Source organism: Macrobrachium rosenbergii, chromosome 1 (genome assembly GCF_040412425.1).
Source record: "Macrobrachium rosenbergii isolate ZJJX-2024 chromosome 1, ASM4041242v1, whole genome shotgun sequence".
Classification (NCBI taxonomy): domain Eukaryota; kingdom Metazoa; phylum Arthropoda; class Malacostraca; order Decapoda; family Palaemonidae; genus Macrobrachium; species Macrobrachium rosenbergii.
This window is the reverse complement of record NC_089741.1, coordinates 72,976,362-72,996,143: the sequence shown is the minus strand read 5'-3', so window position 1 is coordinate 72,996,143 and position 19,782 is coordinate 72,976,362. Positions and strand designations below refer to the sequence as shown.

The following is a 19,782-nucleotide window of genomic DNA, read 5'->3' as shown; positions in this document are numbered from 1 at the left end:
TTAAAACATTACTGTAATGTTGTTATTTTTAATTCATGACAACATTTATGACCCACTTAAGCATTATTAAACATTTTTTGATAACAAATCCAATGGCCTTCGCTAGCGAAGTCAGAAAGTGAGCACTGCATGTCCTCCCTTTTAGTAGTCCTTGCCCCAACCTCAAATAACATCTTAAAGCCAGCAAGAGGGCTGCAGATAATTAAAGAAAACAAACTCATAGTAAGGGAAGACAAGTGCGAAGAGGCAAAGAAAACAGTGGAATTCCTGGGACATCAAATTAGCCTAGACAGTATTAATCCCCTCCCAGAGAATGTAAAAGCAATCACTGACTTCCCAACACCAACAACAATTAAATCAGTACAAGAACTTTCATTACTAATCAACTATTATCACAGATTTATCCCAAATATTGCTAAAATCATAAGCCCCATCTATACATGCTTACAAGGAAAACTTAAAAAAATAAGTTGGTAAAAAATAAATTGGTCAAAAGTTCTTTCAGCAAGGCAAGTAATAACACATTAATCTTTCCTCTACCCCATAGGTCCCTCACTTTGACAACTAATGCAAGCAGCACGACAACAGGCATAGTACTGGAGCAGGACACAGATAATGGCCATCGGTCGTTGGCGTTCTTTAGCAAGAAGTTAATATCAGCGGAAAAAAAATGCATCACATTCGACAGGGAGCTTCTAGCAGTCCACAAAGCCATCCATCACTTCCACCACATGCTAGAAGGATGGCAGTTTGTCATACAAACAGACCATCAACCCTTGGTGCACGCCTTTACAAAGACAACAGATGCATAGTCAGCATGACAACAGCGTCGCCTATCAGCAATAGCTGAACACTCCTGCACCATCAAGTACCTGAAGGATTCAGCAAACTCTGTGGCTGACTAACTTTCGAGAAACAGTATTAACACCATTTAGCTTGGGTTAGCCTATCCTGAAATAGCAGAGGCACAGAGAGATGATGAGCACCGACAGCACTGTGGCGACACCATCCCGCCCTTATGTGGAATGAGCTGTCAAACAACAATGGAGAGATGACCATCACCTGTGAAACAAGTACTGGATGCCCTCACCCCTACCTGTCAGAAGGCCTCAGAAAGAAGGCTTTCAAACTTGCCCACAACCTGTCCTACTGTACCCATCAGGATGGAAATCGCCCAAATTTTAGCAGAGCTGTATATTTGATGGGGAATGAAGAAGGACATAAAAAACTGGAGGAGAGAGTGCCTCTTGTGTCAGACATCAAAAACAACAAGGCATATGGAGAGTGGAATAGGAGAGTTCCACACAACACACTGCTTCTTTGCCACATCCACCTTGACATAGTGGAACCTCTACCCTGCCTCCGAGGCATAGAGATACTGTACATGTTCACCGTTATCGACAGAAATACCAGGTGGCCCAAAGCAATACCAGTATGACAACAGACAGCGGAGAGTTGTGTGAAAGCTCTCATCGAATGGGCCAGCAGACATAGAGTCCCAGAGATCATCATGAGCGACAGCGAGGTAAACTTCATGTCCGCCTTATAGAATGCTCTCGCCGACAGTTTGGGGGCAAAGATAATACACATAATGGCCTACAACCCAGAAGCTAATGACATCATCGAGAGGCTACATTTGTTGTTGACAGCATCAGTCACTGCTAGATGTCAAGGCAGGAGTTGGGGAAAGGAGTTACCTTTGGTCTTACTAGGCGTGAGAACAACACCACATATGGCATTCAATGCATCTCCACCAGAAGCCCTATATGGACAATCATTAACATTGCCTGCTGACGTCTTTCAAGATCCAATGAGCTCAACATCTCCATCCAACACCTGCAAAGCATTAAAACAAATAATGCTCGCCAAAACAATGTACCACATGGCAAGAAAAGTGTATGTCCCCAACGTACTGCAGAATGCAAAATATGCGTTTATACGGGGAGACGCACACAGAACCACCCTCTCCCCAGCCTACTTGGGACCATACCCCATCATTCAGAGAAGACACATTGCCTGTCAAATGACAGTAGATGGCAGACCCACATGGGTTTCCATCGACCAATTAAAGCCAGCATACCTACAAGACAACAACCTACAACCGTAGGCCTCTCCAAGGAGGGAGTCCGGTAGGGTACCACACGGACCCATACACCATTCATCTAGCTTGGCCCGCTAATCTCCTCACAATGAGATCTCTGCTTGCCAAGCACACGTTTACAAGAAACACAGTAGATATCACGCATCCTTTGTACATATATTTGTGTTCATATTATTGTTTTGTTAAATGTATCATTCTTAGCGTAAGCATTACAATGCAAGAATTCCAGCCATACATATATCATACTTTCATTCATGTTTTGTATACCAATTTATGTATGATTTTCCATCTTCCAACAAGCACAGCTGGTTGTACTCTGACCTCTATTTTGTTCGCCTCGTGTCAGGCACTACATTTCCTCTGGCAAGAGCTATTGACCTGTTTGTTTGTTGTTTGAATAAATTAGTAATTTTGTAGATGCAGTCTCTTACTCATGCCTTCGCTGCAATATCTTGAAGATAAGAATTGGTAAAATCAAGGTAATTCATAAACCATTAAACAAGAATCTAGAAGAAGCCCAGAAAGATCATGATAGACAAGCATCAAAAAGGATTAAAACCAGTAGTCTACAATATTGCAGATGAAGTATACATCAAGAAGGAAGTAAGAAGTGGAATTAATTATAAATTAGCCACTAAATTCACAGGACCATTCAGAATCACAGATGTGCAAGAGACAAAGGTGAAAGTGACGAGAATGAATAACCAAATACATTCCAGATATGCTGAATCATTAGAAGAAGGAGGATTTTGGATAAATAAAGACAAGGTTAAAAGAACTAAGGAAGTCAAAGAACCAGAAATGACTGAAGAATTAGAAAAAGAAATTTCAGGAGGAACTAGATACAATCTAAGGAACACAAAAGTCACATTTCAGCAATTGTAATAGGAACAAACCCATCAATCATCCTATTATTCCCTGCATTTGGTTTCTTTAGTGGTGAGTTTATCTTCATTGACTGACTAAGCGATAAAACCTTTTTCTGTTTTGCATTGTCGCAATTTTTATTTGGATTAGATGGTTTTTAGTAAAATTTTGGGTTAGACATGCTAACTTCTGATTTGCTTTTTCATTGAATAAAATGGAAATATTTAGGAAACAGAAAAATGTAAGTAAAATTTCGGAATGTAACATAATTATTTCAGGAGGTTTAAGTAATTCTAAGATTATCTTAAATGTACTAAAAAGAAAATTGCTCATCACTGCAACAATAAATTATTAGTAACTGTCATTGCCAGATATTTCCTTATTTCGACTTAAGCAAATGTCTTCAGCAAAGATATAGTATATAAAAAAAACATTAATAACGTTTAAGAAATTGACTTTTTTTTTTAATGTCAGAACTCTTTACTAGAGTTCCTAATTTTTCTTCAGAGTCAGTCTTCAGGGCCGCAATTTCTAGTTTAAAAGTCATTTATAGTACAATCTCAAGACCCAGAGGGAAAATATGATGGAAATTGAATTTAGTCTCTTTTTTCTGGCGTTTGATGCTAAGCAAGCTATAAGTTATTGTTTTTTTACATAGATATTTTCCTGTTATAGGTTCTGGAAGTAAATATAGACAACTGAGTTACGAGGACTCTCCTGATTAGAACTGAGGTGGCAGGTACTTTTGCAGTTTCTTTGTTTAAGATTTTATCCTTTCCTCTGTTTTTTTAGTTTTCTGTAAAAGAAGACTATTGTGATGGTTATTTGTCTGTCTGTCCGCTCTTTTGTTGTCCGCCCTCAGATCTTAAAAACTACAGAAGCTAGAGGGCTGAAAATTGGTATGTTGATCATCCACCCTTCACGAAATTGCCTCGGTAGTTTTTATTTTATTTAAGGCTAAAGTTAGCCATGATCGTGCGCCTGGCGCTACTATAGGTGCCAACAACACAGGCAAGCACCGGGCCGTGGCCGAAAGTTTCATGGGCCGCGGCTGAGAGTTTTATGGACCGTGGCTGACAGTTTCTTATAACATTATACACTCTACAAAATACTCGATTGCACTGAAGAAACTTCGGCGCATTTTTTACTTGTTATTTTTTATTGATACTTTTACCCTAAATCTCTAATAGAAATATTTAATTAATTTGTTTTCCGTTCACTTTAGTAGAATTATATATTATCTTATATTTTTTTCCATTTTTTTTATCTGTCATATCGTGCTTATAGTCACAATAAGAGTACTGGCATTTAAAAGTACATGATTTCGTCAAATTCATACTTTAACTTCTTAACATAGGGAGCAGCGTATTAAGGAAAAACTAAGCTTTTTCATAATAGGCTGCTAAAGATAAAGAATCACACGGAAACAAAACACGTAGAAAAATTTTATGAAAGCCTCTGGTGATTATTCTGCAATGCACTCTTTATTTTTTATACAATGCACCAACAAACCTACACAGGAATTATGGAAGTGCAGTCATTGTAGGTTAAACAGCAGCTACCGGTAATTAGTTTTAACTCTATAGTAAAATCATATGGCATCACAACTGACCAATGCCGCTAATCTTCAACCGTTCCCTAACTTTATATACCTGTACACCTTTGTTTGCTATTCATTCTCTGTGTAGATGGACGCCTGTCGGCCCATCAAAATCTAAGAGTTAATGAATGAACAACGATAGCAGCATATATTTCAATGTCCTTCGGAAATTGGTTATCAAATCAACCACCTGATAAGAAAACTGTATAAGCTGACTGCCTCTGAAACCTCTGTAATTTTCAACATTACCACCATTAAAGAAAGACCCCTTCCAAATAACAATCATGGTAATAATAATCTTACTTTATACACTGTAATTAAGGTTATTACATAATTTTGTTTCTTAATTTAGAAGTAACTTCTATAGTTAAGTGACTTCCTAAAACGGTATAGTCTGTTTATGCAGTGCTAAACATAAGTTTATGACACCAAGGAGCCACCTTTATTAGGGCATAAAGCAGAAACGTATTAAGGGATGAGAGCTCCTTGACTCTCCAGTACATTAGTGTCTTATAATTACGGTAAATGGCAGCTCCCAAGAGACCCAATTCTTTAGCCCTTGTATTACAACTATAATAAAGTGGAAGATCATAACATAAAGAGGACCTTGAAAAGACAAATATCACGTCTCTTCATGGTCAAAAGAATACGATTGAACTATATATATATATATATATATATATATATATATATATATATATATATATATATATATATATATATATATATATATATATATATATATATATATATATATATATATATATATATATATATATATATATATATATATATATATATATATATATATATATATATATATATATATATATATATATATATATATATATATATATATATATATATATATATATATATATATGTATGTATGTATGTATGTATATATATATATATATATATATATATATATATATATATATATATATATATATATATATATATATATATATATATATATATATATATATATATATATGCTCCCATGCAAAGTTGACAATTGCACCTTGAATTGGATGGAAATGTCAACAACTAAGTGAACTCAACTGGAAAATCTGATTACTCTCTACTTCCCCTTTGAGGTAACATTACATTTCAGAACAATCATTAATTCTGCAAGTAAATGAAATGCAAAAATAGTGTACATCTCACTGATTTTTAAAGTTGACGCAGTGTAATTACTTTATGGTGCAAGTTAAATGCATACACCTCTCATGTTATTACATTAAAGCAGCATTATAGCAAATTCAAAATTAAAGAATTCTATGAAGTAATAATTCATGAGTCCAGGCAACAACTAGCAAAAAAAAAATGAGTGAATTAATATGACATTAAAACCTAACTTTAGACATACACTTAATTTATAAGGTTACTTTGACAGTCCAAAGTCATGCTGTTAGGGTGCCTTGAGGAGGCATTACAACGAAGTATTCGTGGGCTTAAGTTAGTATCGTGGCGGCACGGTGACAGACGTAGCACCTATAACATGGGTGCCTTGCGGCAAGAAGCTAAGTACAGGGAAGGACACTAAAATATGTAAAGTACAAGGGCTTTTTGAGTCATGTACTTGGAATTTTCATTTACAGGGAAAATAAATGACAGATGCAAGAGTAAGTAAAAGTTATGATTAATATACCAGAATTGTATGCCTCAGCCTATGAAAGATGCCTAGGTTCATTCCTTAACCCCAAAGGGCATTCAAAAGGCAGTCAGAGGGCATGACCTCTCTGGAAGGAGCATCTGCCAACGACAGAAATGGCTCTGTACCAGGGGTGGCACTCATGCGGTCGAGGCCTGATGACTCTGCAATTTAAAATGTACCTTGCCTCTATAGGCATGAAAAGGAAGTCAAAGGACTTATGGTATTTAAAGAATCTGGCAATTGCGCCCTGCATAGGTAGAGTGGGAAGGAAGGTAAAATGAGAAGCCGTTTACAAGGCTTTTACAAAAGTATTCATGAATGGGCAAGATTGCCAAGAAAATATTAAATTAAGAGATTAGAAAGAAATAAAATATGATCAAAGTGATAAAAAGAAATATTACAAGAAGTTAAATCATGAAGTTATAAGAAGAATAAACAGGGGAAGGAACTCGGCATCCTCCTCTGGATAGAGGTGTCAAAGTCCTTCGTAAGATAAAGGTGAGGCACTGTGCCAGAAGGCACTAGTGTCAGGAGAGCTCAATGGCTCTCATTGGGCTACCTGGAGTTATCTGTCCCCATGACCTTTCTTCTGTGGACCTCCTTGGTAGGGGAATCGGTGGAACCAGGTCCGAGGAAGAAGTAGAAGTGCCACCTCTTCTGGCTTCTTGGACAGCCGAAGTAAGGGCATTCATTACAAGCTCAACTACTAGTCTTCACAATTCCTTGAATTCATTGGCCAGTTGAGATATGGCAAAATCCTTATTCTTGGCCATGTCTGTGAAGGGCTGGGAAAGAGATGAAGAGGTTGTGAGAGGCTCGCAGGTCACCATGACCTGCTCAGGCATGGGTTGCGAGGCAGCACCTTTGGGTGAGCTTCTGCTGTGGTCAGAGGAATCCGGAAGGGACCTAAGTAGACAGTGGACTGGCTCTTGCACTGGCACTGGTAGCGGTGCCAAGCCGGAGGGCGAGAGGCGACCTGGAATGGGATCCCTTGGAGGAAGATCTAAGGCAGGCCCAGGCACAGGAATTAAATCGTGAATTTTTTTTATGTCTGCAATGGGTGGAACATGGCACTGTCCAGAACACTCAGGTGGCACTGGCAGAGGGTTTGTGTCAAGTTTGGGATCTCCAGAAGGGAGATTCAGGGTGCACCTTGGCACTGGCACTGCAGCAGGGCCTGGCACTAGAAATGGATTTGTTAGGGGCTCGATGGTCAAGACGGTCGGAGCCTGGCACTGCTTGGGGCACTCAAGTGGCACTGGCAGCAGGTTTAAGGCAGGTCCTTGAGGACTCTTGTTTTTTTTTATTTAGTTGTGGAGGTGTTAGGACCCATGGATTTGTGTAAATTATGTTGGGACAGGAAGTCCTGTCCCAGGAGGAGGTCACAGCCTCCAGAAAGGTAAGTAGCTATTGCAAGAATGCATATGTTTTATTTTTGAGGTCTTGTGACCTTTAGCTTGATGGTGGGGAGAATCATCTTTATTCGAATGATACCCTCCATTGTGATAAGTTTACACCTGTCAATGGTGGCCCCATAGGGGACCTTATCTTCTCTTATGAGGAAGAATTGCACACGAGTGTCATCAAATGCTGTGACCTGGTGGGCAGGGTAGCTACCTCGGGGAGGTGCCACACATATATAGGAACTTCGGGCCACGGCCGTATGCTAAGAGAAAATATAGGGCCTCCAATTATAGGGCCTTCTTTACGCCCTAAGGAAAGTGTAGGGAAGCCCTATATTTTTCGGTGTTATGCTTAAAGCATCTTACAGTTAAGGGTGTGATTGGTAGCCCTGCTGAGAGAGTGTACTGTGTTGTCCTCTAAGCAGTTGGTATGCCGGAGAATCATTTGTTTACAAGCGTCTCGCACGTTCTTGGTTTTTCAACGAGATATAGAGTACGTATAGACAGTCGGTATGGCGGAAAACAGTGGTCTAAGGGCAAGATATATTACTGCAAACGAGAAAACAATGCTGGTGAGTTTGATTGAGGAAAGAAGTGACATTTTGTTCAACAAGAACCATGACTTCCTCATCATTCACAAGAAAAAAGCAGGATGGGAAGAAGTCACCAACTTATTTAATGCAGCTGGTTATGGACCACCCAGAAGCCAGCAACAGCTGAAGAAAGTCTGGGAGAATGCAAAAGGAAAGTAAGTATTCAAAACCATATTGAAGTACTTTTGACTCGCTTCCTGCATACATAACCAAGCATCAGCTTATGGATTGGTGAGGGCTAGTTTTATATAGGCTATATGTAAGGAACAACATACTTTTCGAATGGGGAGCAGCAATTTCAGGCTAACCTTTATTTGGTACAAATAAATTCTTACTGCCGCTAAAGGAATGTTTATCAGTGATGTACCTTAGTTTATCAGGTTCATATACTATACATGCTAAGCCTCAGTTAGGTTGATAGGTAATTCTTTACAACAGGTCCGCATCAGTATTTGGTGTTCCATGTAGCTAAAATAATAAAAGACACCCTAATATGTACATTAAATATCATCATAATATAAAAAAATAACTACAACCACCTAAGAATCTGGGGGGCCCATAGGTGAGAACCTGGGTTTTGGATGGGGGAGACAAAGCAGGAAAATAATAAAATAATCCTCACTTAAGAATGAGTCTAGTTTGGGAGTGCTTACAGTTTTGTTGGGCAAGGATATTGTCTGCCAGTTTCCTGGCTGGTACAGATGGTGGACGAATACAAACACTGACCTAACCATATCTCACCTACCTAACCTAACATGGGCGTCATGCTCTAACCTGGCCGGAGGCACTTTGCCCCACCCTAGACACCTCCCTTTCTGTGAACATAACTACACCTAACCTTTCCTATAATGCCAGGGGGTCACAGAACTACTAACCTTGGCGAAGGGATTGGTCCTTGTAGAAGGAATTGCACAGACTGCCCAATGAAACTGTAAACTACCCGAAGTGTGTACTAGTCTTAATTTTAGGTACATACAGGTTAGCCTAATTTTTTGGTCTTAATTTCAGGCTATATACTGGTTAGCCTAATTGTTTAGAACAAAGATATTCATTTAACCACTTAACTTTCTTGTAAAAATTTCAGAGCAAAGAAACAGCATGCTGTCCATAAGCAGGAGATTATGAGGACAGGTGGGGGTGCTCTTCCAAAGCCTGAAGATGAAGAGACGGCAAAAATTCTTTCTATCATTGGAGATGACCTTGATGGTGAGGAGAATGAACTGGACTGTGATGCAGTTCAGAGTACTGGTAAGTCCTACTTTGATCATTCTACAGAGAGCCCTACTAGAATGCTTTGCATATATTATTGATTTTCTTTCAAATACTTTATTAATTTTTACGTATAAAATTGAGAGGAAATCACTTGTTTTACACATATCCCCCACCTATCAATTTGTAAAAAAGTAAAATTAGCTCCCATTTGGTAATATTCTTACAAGTCACAAGAACGCAGTCAATGTAGCTGAAATTATAGAAGAAAAGTTGTTTATCTTGGCCTAAAATGTAAGGATATAAAGGTGGAACTCTGTTGAATAAAAAAGGGGGAGCCTGGGGTGCACAGCCTCCCCCCCCCCCCCCGCTAACCGGGTCTAGGCAATTCCTCTCTTCTTGTCACATAGGAAATTTTCTCAAATTTCACTGTAACCTAACCTATTTTCTGAATTGTTAACTTACTGCATAAGTATATATGTTTAACATGGTATGACCCACAAATGTGTAATTAGTATTAGGAATAGGTAAATCATTCATCACTTTAATATTTATTCTACTTTTAAGGAATGTTTTATAGAATTAGGATGAATTAGTAGCCCTACAGTTTGCAAAAGTAATTTTTCCAGTATAATCATATCAGTATTATATATATATTTTTTTTTTTTGTCATTTCAGGTCAACCACATACTGTGATTGGAATAAGAAATGATGGGCATGAGTGTGAGATAACACTTGATACTCAAATAATGGGACAGCACACAAACAACTCTGTGGACTCCATTGAAACACCTCCCAAACTCTCAGAATTCAACACAGCACAAAGCACACCAGCTGGCAAAGTCTCCTCACAGAAAGCTAATACTTCAAGAGACACACCCACCTCTATACAGTTAAATACCACAGACATCACATCACAATGCACACCAACACCTGGCCAATCAAATTCCACCTCAGCCCGAAAGCGCCGACGAACTGCTAAGTTCACTCAAGAGGCCAGTTTCGAAGCATCTCTTGAGATGCAGCGAAAGGAACATCAGATGACCCTGGAAAGCCTCAGGCTACATATTGAAATTAAAAAAGAAAAACTAAAAAAAATATAAACGAGAAGAGGAGGATGCAAACCTTCGTCTCCAGGCTCATCAAATTTGGGTTGATGTAGGCAAGAAACTGGTGGAAGTTACAGGGGAACTAGGGCAAGTAACTAGAAAAATGTGTGATAAACTTGATGCCTTAAATTGATCTAATGTCACCAATTTTTTTTTCAGTGCAACATCATTATATATATTTTAGCTGTGATGAAATGGTGTTTTGTGTTAATGTCTGCAAGAGAATGGACTCGATGAATAAAGTAAAGCATTATTATTATTTTAGAAAGATTGTTTAATCACTGGCATTTAATTAACGTGTTTACTGCACGATGACCTGCCATTATTACTTTTTTTTTCTTCAGGGAGACATAAATACGTATATATATTACTGCAAAGATGAACTTGTGCATTTTACTCTAGTCTGCAATATATTTTGGCTACTGTATGTATATTTTTGTGGAAATTAAAATTACAAGTAACTGTTCTGCTTTATTTACCAAACCTGTGCTGTATATACAGTAAGGTGACCAAAAAACAATACAAAGTTTGTGTTAGGATTTGTATTTCATACTTTATTATATTTTTTTTTTGATAACTTTAAGCCTAGTGGTGGTGATTTTTTTCCTAAGCAAAATATTCTCTTATGATTTGCTGTCTTTTCAAGACTCCTTGGATATTTCTCATTGCTTGAGGTTGCTGCCTCAGTTCATCTTCTATGTTTCCTTGGGCTTCTGGGTCATGTGGATTATGAAGTTCATGAATTGCATTATCTGGCTCAGGTACATTGTAGGCGATGGCCAAATTGTGGAGAACTGCAGCAGCAACAATTATGCGTTTGGTGTTTCTCACAGAAGTCCTCATTTTCTTTCCAAGGCATGCAAATCTTCTTTTTGATAAGCCAAATGCTCTCTCAACAGTGTTTCGCGTTCTTATGTGAGAAGCATTATAGCGTTTCTCTCCACGGCCATGAGGAGCTGTCAGAGGAGTCAACAAATATTCGCAAAATGGATAGCCACTGTCGCCCAACAAGTGTCCAGGCAGAATACCAACTTCGAGTTCCTGACAGAGTCGACTATTTTCAAAAATATTGCTGTCATGTGCACTGCCAGGCCACCGAGCTACAATGTTGTACAGTTGCAACTGAGGACCACAAACTGCTTGTACATTAAATGAAAATAACCTTTCCTGTTGCGGAAAACTTCAGGACATGGGTGACTTGGCATCTCAATGGCAATATGAGTGCAGTCAATGCACCCAATTACACCTGGCATTCCAGCTATAGTCATAAATTCATGCTTGGTCCTAGTAAGATTATCTTGGTCTGGAAACTTGATGAATTCTGCACACAAACTTCCAATCGCATAGGCTACCTGGGCAACACATCTACTGACAAAAGGCTGTGATACTTCACACCAATCTGAGATACCAAGTTGGTCGTTTCCAGTGGCAATGTATCTCAATCCAATTAGGACCTGCAGGTGAGAAGGCACAGGACAGCCTGTGAAAAAGAAAAATCATGAAATACTTCTCAGACCATGTACAGGCATAATTCTCATTTTTTTTTTTACATAAAAAATTGTATAATCCTTTACTGTATTAATCATATTATCTCTAGGCAGCATCATATAACCTTTCAAATAACACATTCATCAGAAACCAATAAAACAACTTATAAAAACAATGTGATAACGGCTCAAGCCTACCTCTGTTGGTAAGAGCGTGGGGCAGCCGATGTTCTATCCGTGCAATCAATGAAAGGGTGCATTCTTTACTTAATCAGAACCTCATCAGAAATTCTTCCTCCGTCATGGTATGGAATGGGTTGCTTCTGTCTGTCACAACCCTTCGTATGTGGCCATGCTGATAGCGCTGAAGATTTCGGATATGACGAAATTGTCGGTACATGCTGAAATATATAAAATATACAAGTAATGTAAGACGAATCTTTTAACATCAGTTAAAAACCAACACCATTTCCATGCATGAGCTATCACATCTATTGAGGAATGTAATTAATTTACGAATTCAAATTGCAAGTTTACTTGCAACTACTATTTTATCATTCTTTGTTTCACACCACACAGAACGATCTAGTATGATGCCTTGAAAATATTGCACGAGTTAACATCAGTGTACTACAATGCTCGAAAAATAATCAAAGGAATTCTCTCCTGTCAAACTTTGCAGAAGCTTGTTGATGTTGTTATACTTGAAATCCGAGAGGAACATCACCGAGTTCATAAAATATGGAGTTTTGTCCGCCTGTACAATAGCTTTTCTTTCCTTGAATATGTAATTATTTTTGTAAGATATCTTTTGATAATATCAGAGTTTTCCACCAGCAAAGAGTTGATGTCATGACTACTATTTACTTATGGGGCTTGCGAAAGGCATGTCTTGACTACCCTCTAAATAGTATTGGAACCACCCCTTAAATTATAGGGAACCCTAAATTTATAGGGCCTACATATGTTCTAAGCATAGGATTTTAATATAGGGTCTATATTATAGTCCCTATATTTTCTCTTAGCATACGGCAAGGTTTTAGTATTCGTAACTGCCAAAGCAATGACGGGTGGTTTTGTGTTACTAGGGCATTTTGCCCATAGAGCTGAGTGCTCCTGAACCTTATAAGCTGTGCAATAATTCTTGCTGTAATCTTTGCTTGGCACTGTCCCATTGGAGGGAGCAGGCCCTTTGTTGTTCATCCCAGAGCCAAACATGGCTCTGTTTGGCATGGTCTCATTGGGGGGCTTAGCAGGAGAGTCTGGCTGATTCTCAGCCTTTGAGTGGCACTGTTCTATGTAGTGCCATGATCTTTTACAATAGCCGCACACAGGCTTCTTGTGAAGGTGCCCATTCTTGGGGGGAGGCTGACCAGAGGTAGGAGCAGAGGGCCAAATCTTACAGCCCCAGGAACTTGCTGCAGGATGGTGAGTGTCCCAGTGGTCTGCCAGACGGCATCACTCATCTAGCATCGGAGGGTTCCTATCGCAGAGGTAGGTAGCAAGGGCCAGAGGGATGTAGTGTAGGGAGCCCTTGAGCTGGAAAGCTTCTATAATTTCCTCTGCAGAGGTAGCACTGTGGGATTCTAGCCACTGTGTGAGAGCTTGGGACCATGGTATGCCCAGTCGTCCCATGTCTGACCCGCCTCCTTCGGGTGTCCTCTCCAATGTTGTCTCCATCTTTCGGGGACGAGAGAGAGAGAGAGAGAGAGAGAGGGATACACTCCGGCGAAGCAAAATATTCTGGATGGGCTATAATTTGCGGCCCGAATTTCCGGTGTAGTCTAACTAATCATTGGACGACAAATTGTCCAGAGCACATGGAGGATATAAGAGCACTATTTCCATTCTTTATCACTTATATTCGCACTTCACTGCCTGGTTAATCCTAGAAGTTAAGAAATGCAGACTACCATGCATTAGTCACAAAGCTTGTTTTGGAAAATATGCTTTCTTTGATATAAAGCCTATTGTTTCCTAATGCTGTTCACAGTCACGATTTCATTTGTACCTAAGATGAGTTAAAAATAATAACACTGTATTTATGCTGTGGAAACTTGTTTGCTTGTGCTTATTTTATAATTTACATTACCAGGTTCGTTTCTGATCTCACATCCAGCTTTAGAGAATGCTAGTGGCTAGGAGCTGCACATTGCAAAGGCTTCTTGCATGGGCAGGCTGCGAATTCTGAGTTTCAGTCGCCACTTTTAAGGTACCGAACTGACCTACTTAATGTAATCCTTACTCAGGGAACAAATCATGGGATCTAGCTGGAGACCAGGAGACTTACTATGACACCTTGTTTCTCTGACTGCAATTGCTAGGTCAGTTGGAATCTTAAGAGAAAAACAGTTGGGCTGAAGGCCGTATTTCAACAAGGAACTGTTGCAGATAAACACTTGGGGTTACTTTAAATGGAATATATTAACAATTAAACACGTCAACCAGAAGAATGGGAAATGATAGGCAGGGAAAGTAATATTCTGCCTCGGGGTGAAATAATTCAGCAATTGTTCAAATATTGAAGAATCTATGGGGGATCCTCTTGGAAGGGGCCCTGGTGATGTGATTGCAGTAAAGTTGTCACTGTAAGAAGCACAAGACAAGCAGTTGTTTCCATAGCTAGCAACACCGCCTGCAATGAGAAAATGCAGGCTATAATAATAATAATAATAATAATCTTTATTTCAGCTCAGGGCCATATACATGGTATATACAAATACAGTACACACTACCTAGATACATAAGGTAACATGATAAAAATAGTTATCGGCAGTATCCACACAGTTGTTGAAGAAGTAGAAAAAATATAATTCATAATAATGGTAATGACAGTAATTATATGGAGAATATAAAAAAATGATAACAATAAAAAAATACAGATTGCAGACGATTAATTTCCAGCTGGAAACCTTAGGTGGTTACAGAAGTCAGGTCCAGAACGCTAAATAAGAATACTGAAAAATCAGACGCCTCATTATCCCATCTTTCCCACAATTTAGATCTTCTTGTCTCACTGCTTAGGATGCTTTGTACGAGTGAATTGCTGCTGTTTCTCAGTCAGGTGATCAGACTGGACATTGTTCACTTCACAATGATTTTCAAATTATCCAGGCGGTTTTCTGTGAACATCCGCATGGCGGAGTGATAGCGAGGAGTGTTTGTGAGGCATCTCAGAATGTCATTGTGAACAACAGTGATATGTCTCTTGGTCTCTCGGGTATAGCTCGTCCAAAGGGAACACCCATATATACTGTAGCAGTACGAGTGGAAGTGCAGTGGTTTCATGTCTCGGTGACAAAAGGCAAACCTCCTTGCAGTCATGCTGCCAGTTGCACATAGTGTACGACGCCCAAGTTTCACATTTGTTGTATCTTTTAGGTTGTCCATGATAATGTGGCCCAAGTACAGGAATTCATGCACGAATTCCAGACGATGATTTCCGAGGAAAATTTGTGGTTCTGCAATATACTTAAGCAATAAGCAATCTCGGGAGCAGCAACATACAATGGGTCTTGGTTTCGTTGTATAGGATATCAAATTCCTCTGCAGATTGGAAGCAGGTGTCGATGAGTCGCTGGAGACCTTGCACTGATGGGGTTATGTGCAGAAATTGTAACAATGTCGGCGAATAGAAAATTGCACATATGGTGCCAAGATAACTCGATTCTGGTATGAGATACTTATGTTAAAACTAGACACTGGGCTAACTGAGTAAGGACTTTATGAGAAATCGCACTTCAGAAAAGAAAATGAATTTTAGTCAAAGATTTAAGTTGCATGCTGTTTGAAAGAACCTCGAATCAGGGCGTTACCTTATAACATAGCGGTGGGGAGCCTCGTTGAAATGCACCAGGGATGGAAGGATGAGTTTAATGGGTCACACTTGGAAGTTACTGGGGGTGGCCGCAAGGTTGGCTAAGTTGGTTTTGCTCAATAAGGAGCATGCAAGGCGATGTGTGTTGGATCTAGCACCAGGTAGGATTCTGAGAGCGAAGCTGCTGCATCAATTTTTAAACATATATATATATATATATATATATATATATATATATATATATATATATATATATATATATATAAATATATATATATATATATATATATATATATATATATATATATATATATATATATATATATATATATATATATATATATATATATATATATATATATATATATATATATATATATATATATATATATATATATATATATATATATATATATATATATATATATATATATATATATATATATATATATATATATATATATACATATATATATATATATGTATATATATATATATATATATGTGTGTGTGTGTGTGTGTGTGTGTGTGTGTATATATATATATATATATATATATATATATATATATATATATATATATATATATATATATATATATATATATATATATATATATATATATATATATATATATATATATATATATTTGTTACGTGTGAGGGTCTTGGTTGATCATGTATTATTCAATTTACGTAATTTTTACGGCCCTGCAAACCAAGATTACACGTAACCTGTCACTTGAAGCCAAAAGTTAACCTCAAAGACAGACGTTAATTAGCCAAAGGTCGCCAGTTAAGGGTTATTAACCTTAACAAAGAATATTTGAGATGAATTTGATTTTAAACGCAACGGTTCTTCCAAACATTCGGACGCGAGGCATACAAAGCATAGAGATTTAACCTGATTTTGCTTACCCTAAATCCTAGGTATTTTACTGGAATAACGGGGTTGAAGCTCACAATATAATAATTAGGCTTAATCTAGACTTCGTAAACACATATACCCTAAGTGGTGGCTAAAGGAAGAAAACAAAGAAAAATGTGAAATACAGAAAAGTACTAGTCAATCGACGAAGCTTCAACAAGAATCGGACTTACCGTGAATGTCGAATCGCTGCGCAAACGAAGGACCTCAGGAGTCGTATTCTGGCAGTCTTCCCAATTCACTAATTAAGATAGACGTAGGAGAGAAAGTAATAAAGAACAAAGAATATCGTTCGGGCACGCACGCAGCGTCACCCTGGTTCCGTGACCGCTGGGATCTCTCTGACCCGACCTTGCTTCGTTCCCGCCAGGTGAGGGCTTATACCGCCCCGGGCAATCCGACCTTGACAAAGGCATCGTCGAATGCATAGAATAAAGCTTAAGGGCCACCATAACTAGGGGTCATTGAGCGTAAACCCTCTCTGAGGCTTAGGTCCCTAATGCCCTAGCATATTTTGTTTACAAACTTTCCAGCCTATGCGGCGCCATTTGTCTACTGCGGTGATTGTTATTTTTAAATTGCCTAGCCTACCGGCGGGGCAGAGATGAGGTCAATTGGACTAATATTCCTACACCTAAATACATCGAGGGCGAACAGCAGTAATATTTATAAAAGCTCCCCCCCTTAAGAGGGCCTTCACTCCCTTTTCGGGCGTGAAGGTCTATATTAAGCAAGCTGTTCGCCTCTCGTAGGTTACTCTCCTTCCCCTGAGCAGATTAGTCCTGGTTAGCCTACCTAGCTACAGAACTACCTAACCCTAGATAGGATACGAGCTATATTCACTACTTTACCTAATTCTAATAGTACTGGAAGGTGCTCACGGTTATTATAGGCTACCTCCTACAATCAAGATGTGTTTTAGACCTAGCCTAGTGGTACATTCTATGATATTCCCTAGCCTAACCTATCCTAACCCGACCGTAGCACCAACATAAGAGTTAATATTCTAACTAAATTACAACATGGTTTATGTTTAATATAATTAAAATTTACTAGTTAATTCATGAGGGTTGCCTCATATGATAAATGGGTGCCTCACTGAGGTCTTAGGCCATGCGTGTCACGAGCATCGTGGCTCGTTTCACAATAGTTAAGATTACTGAAATTAGTTAGGCTACTTACATGATTACTGCGGCTCGGTGGTAAGTGGAAGGAACAAGGTTACTAAATTGATGTACCGTACTTTAAGGTGGCCTAGGCTATGCACAATGAAAGGAAGAGATCACACTGGCTACCTCCTCTGGGCAAGGGGCCAGGATCACTCTTAGATGTTAGGGCACTAGTGCCAGGATGAGCGTATAGCTCGGCAACTACTGGGCTCTCTTCCGCCCCTTCTTCTTCTTCTTCGGTTTCCTCCAAGGCCTATCAGTAGCTGGCCTAGCAGGTGATGAGAGCACCGACTCCGGGGACAGGCCAGAAGGGCTAGCGGGCGCGAAGTCAGGGGCAACTGCAAAAGCTGCGGGAGGACTCCCTACTCCGGCTGCTGCGACAACCGGAGCGAGAGCGATCTCGACTTCTGCGTCCGAGGATGCCAGTTCCTGGTCTTCCAAGGAAGGGGTACCATTTCGATCCTCCAGGGGTTCATCCCCTGGAGTCAAATTTTGCAAAGAAGAAGGTTCGGGTGCTGGAGGCTCTCCAGTCGCAATGATCAGCTGCATGGGGAATCCTAAATCTCCCGGAGGGGGATTCGCCTCATGATTTAGACCCGGCATAGGGGCCTTTTCCATTGGTAGCTCAACGTCCGTGGCGGACGGAGTCTGGCACTGCTCAGTGCTCGCAAGTGGCACTGGCAGCAGTTGAGGGTCAGGCATGCCTGACAAGGGGTCCGGAGGTGCAATACCTCTCGGACGACTTGGGTTTGGCTGCGGCAGAGATTCCTGCCCCAGCAGGAGATCGTAGCCTCTCCTAGAGTTTTGTTCGGGGGCGTCCGCTGGGCGTTGCTTGCTTGGGCAGCCCTCCCAATTTGTGGAGTGGTCTGCCCGCTTGCACGTCCTGCAGCGGTACTGCTCCTCCTGAATCTCTCTTCGCGGAGGGGGAGGACCTCTTGGTGGGCCAGCCCTTCGCGATTGGAGAGGGCTAGGCCTGAAATAGGTTGGGTGGCGCCCCTTCCGCGGACCACTTTGGTGGGCGGAAGGTGGAGGTTTGTCATTATTGGGAGTTACAACTGGGGCCTCCGTGGAGGAGGTAACGTGGCTGCGGAGTGGCGTTGGTAACGGGCTTCCGCAGAGAAGATCCCGACCCAACAAGAAGACCACTCCGGGCCGAATTCCACCTACCACGCCAAGGCGGTGGGGTATCGTGCCCCAAGGTGTCATTATCTGGAGTTGGACCGTGGGAACGGTGATGGTGTGGCCCTCTATCCACTTCATTTCCCACCGCGTTTCTTCGTCAACCATGGCACCGGCTGGCACTTGGGCCCTAGTGATCAGGCTAATGTCTGCCGCAGTGTCTACTGTGACCGGAAGGGTCACGGGCAGGCTAGTGCTCTGAAGAGTGGCCACCGAGTTGTACTGGGTTTCCAGTCTCTCGGGGTAAAGGATCCGGTGCGGACCAGCAGCAGAAAATGAAGTGCTGATTAGGTTGACAAATTTGGTGGTGGGGACATGATGTGGACAGGCCGGAGATCCAGCATTGTAGTGGCTAGCAACCCCACAGGATTTGCACGGGCCTTTTGGATGGGCTCGGTGGCCTGCAGTAACTGTTGGAGGAGAGGGCTGAGCGGATGAATCGGGAGCGGAGTTCTGGCTGGTAGGGTTAGGCTGCTTATTAGTGCCGAGTTTGTATCGGCGCTCAGCTTCAGCGTGGCCCCCTTCTGCAATAGTTGCACAGGGTCTTGCTAGGCAGTCCATTCTTCGGGCGAGTGGAGTTTGAGAGGTAGGCCGGAGGGATGATTCGCTTCTGAGAGGTGCTATGCGACTGATTGAAAGTTTCCCACGAATCAGCCATGCGA

General features: G+C 40.3%; 2 protein-coding genes across 2 annotated transcripts; both read left to right on the top strand.

Annotated features, from left to right (window-relative positions):
- Positions 1-1,591: 1,591 nt before the first annotated feature.
- Positions 1,592-2,107, top strand: LOC136840863 (uncharacterized). Its single transcript, XM_067107813.1, has one exon. The coding sequence runs from the start codon at positions 1,592-1,594 to the stop codon at positions 2,105-2,107; it is 516 nt and encodes a 171-aa protein (XP_066963914.1).
- A 7,205-nt stretch (positions 2,108-9,312) lies between these two features.
- LOC136841689 (uncharacterized) lies at positions 9,313-10,969 on the top strand. The gene is made up of 2 exons (XM_067108893.1): positions 9,313-9,472; positions 10,112-10,969. Exons 1-2 carry the CDS (start codon positions 9,346-9,348, stop codon positions 10,534-10,536), a joined length of 552 nt encoding a protein of 183 aa, XP_066964994.1. The 5' UTR covers positions 9,313-9,345; the 3' UTR covers positions 10,537-10,969.
- The last annotated feature ends 8,813 nt before the right edge of the window (positions 10,970-19,782 follow it).

Excerpts from the sequence above, each read along its gene's own strand:
- LOC136840863 (XM_067107813.1), top strand. The coding sequence starts at position 1,592 with ATGGCCTACAACCCAGAAGCTAATGACATCATCGAGAGGCTACATTTG.
- LOC136841689 (XM_067108893.1), top strand. The coding sequence starts at position 9,346 with ATGAGGACAGGTGGGGGTGCTCTTCCAAAGCCTGAAGATGAAGAGACG. Across the intron at positions 9,473-10,111 it reads TGATGCAGTTCAGAGTACTG|GTCAACCACATACTGTGATT; the intron begins GTAAGTCCTACT and ends TTGTCATTTCAG.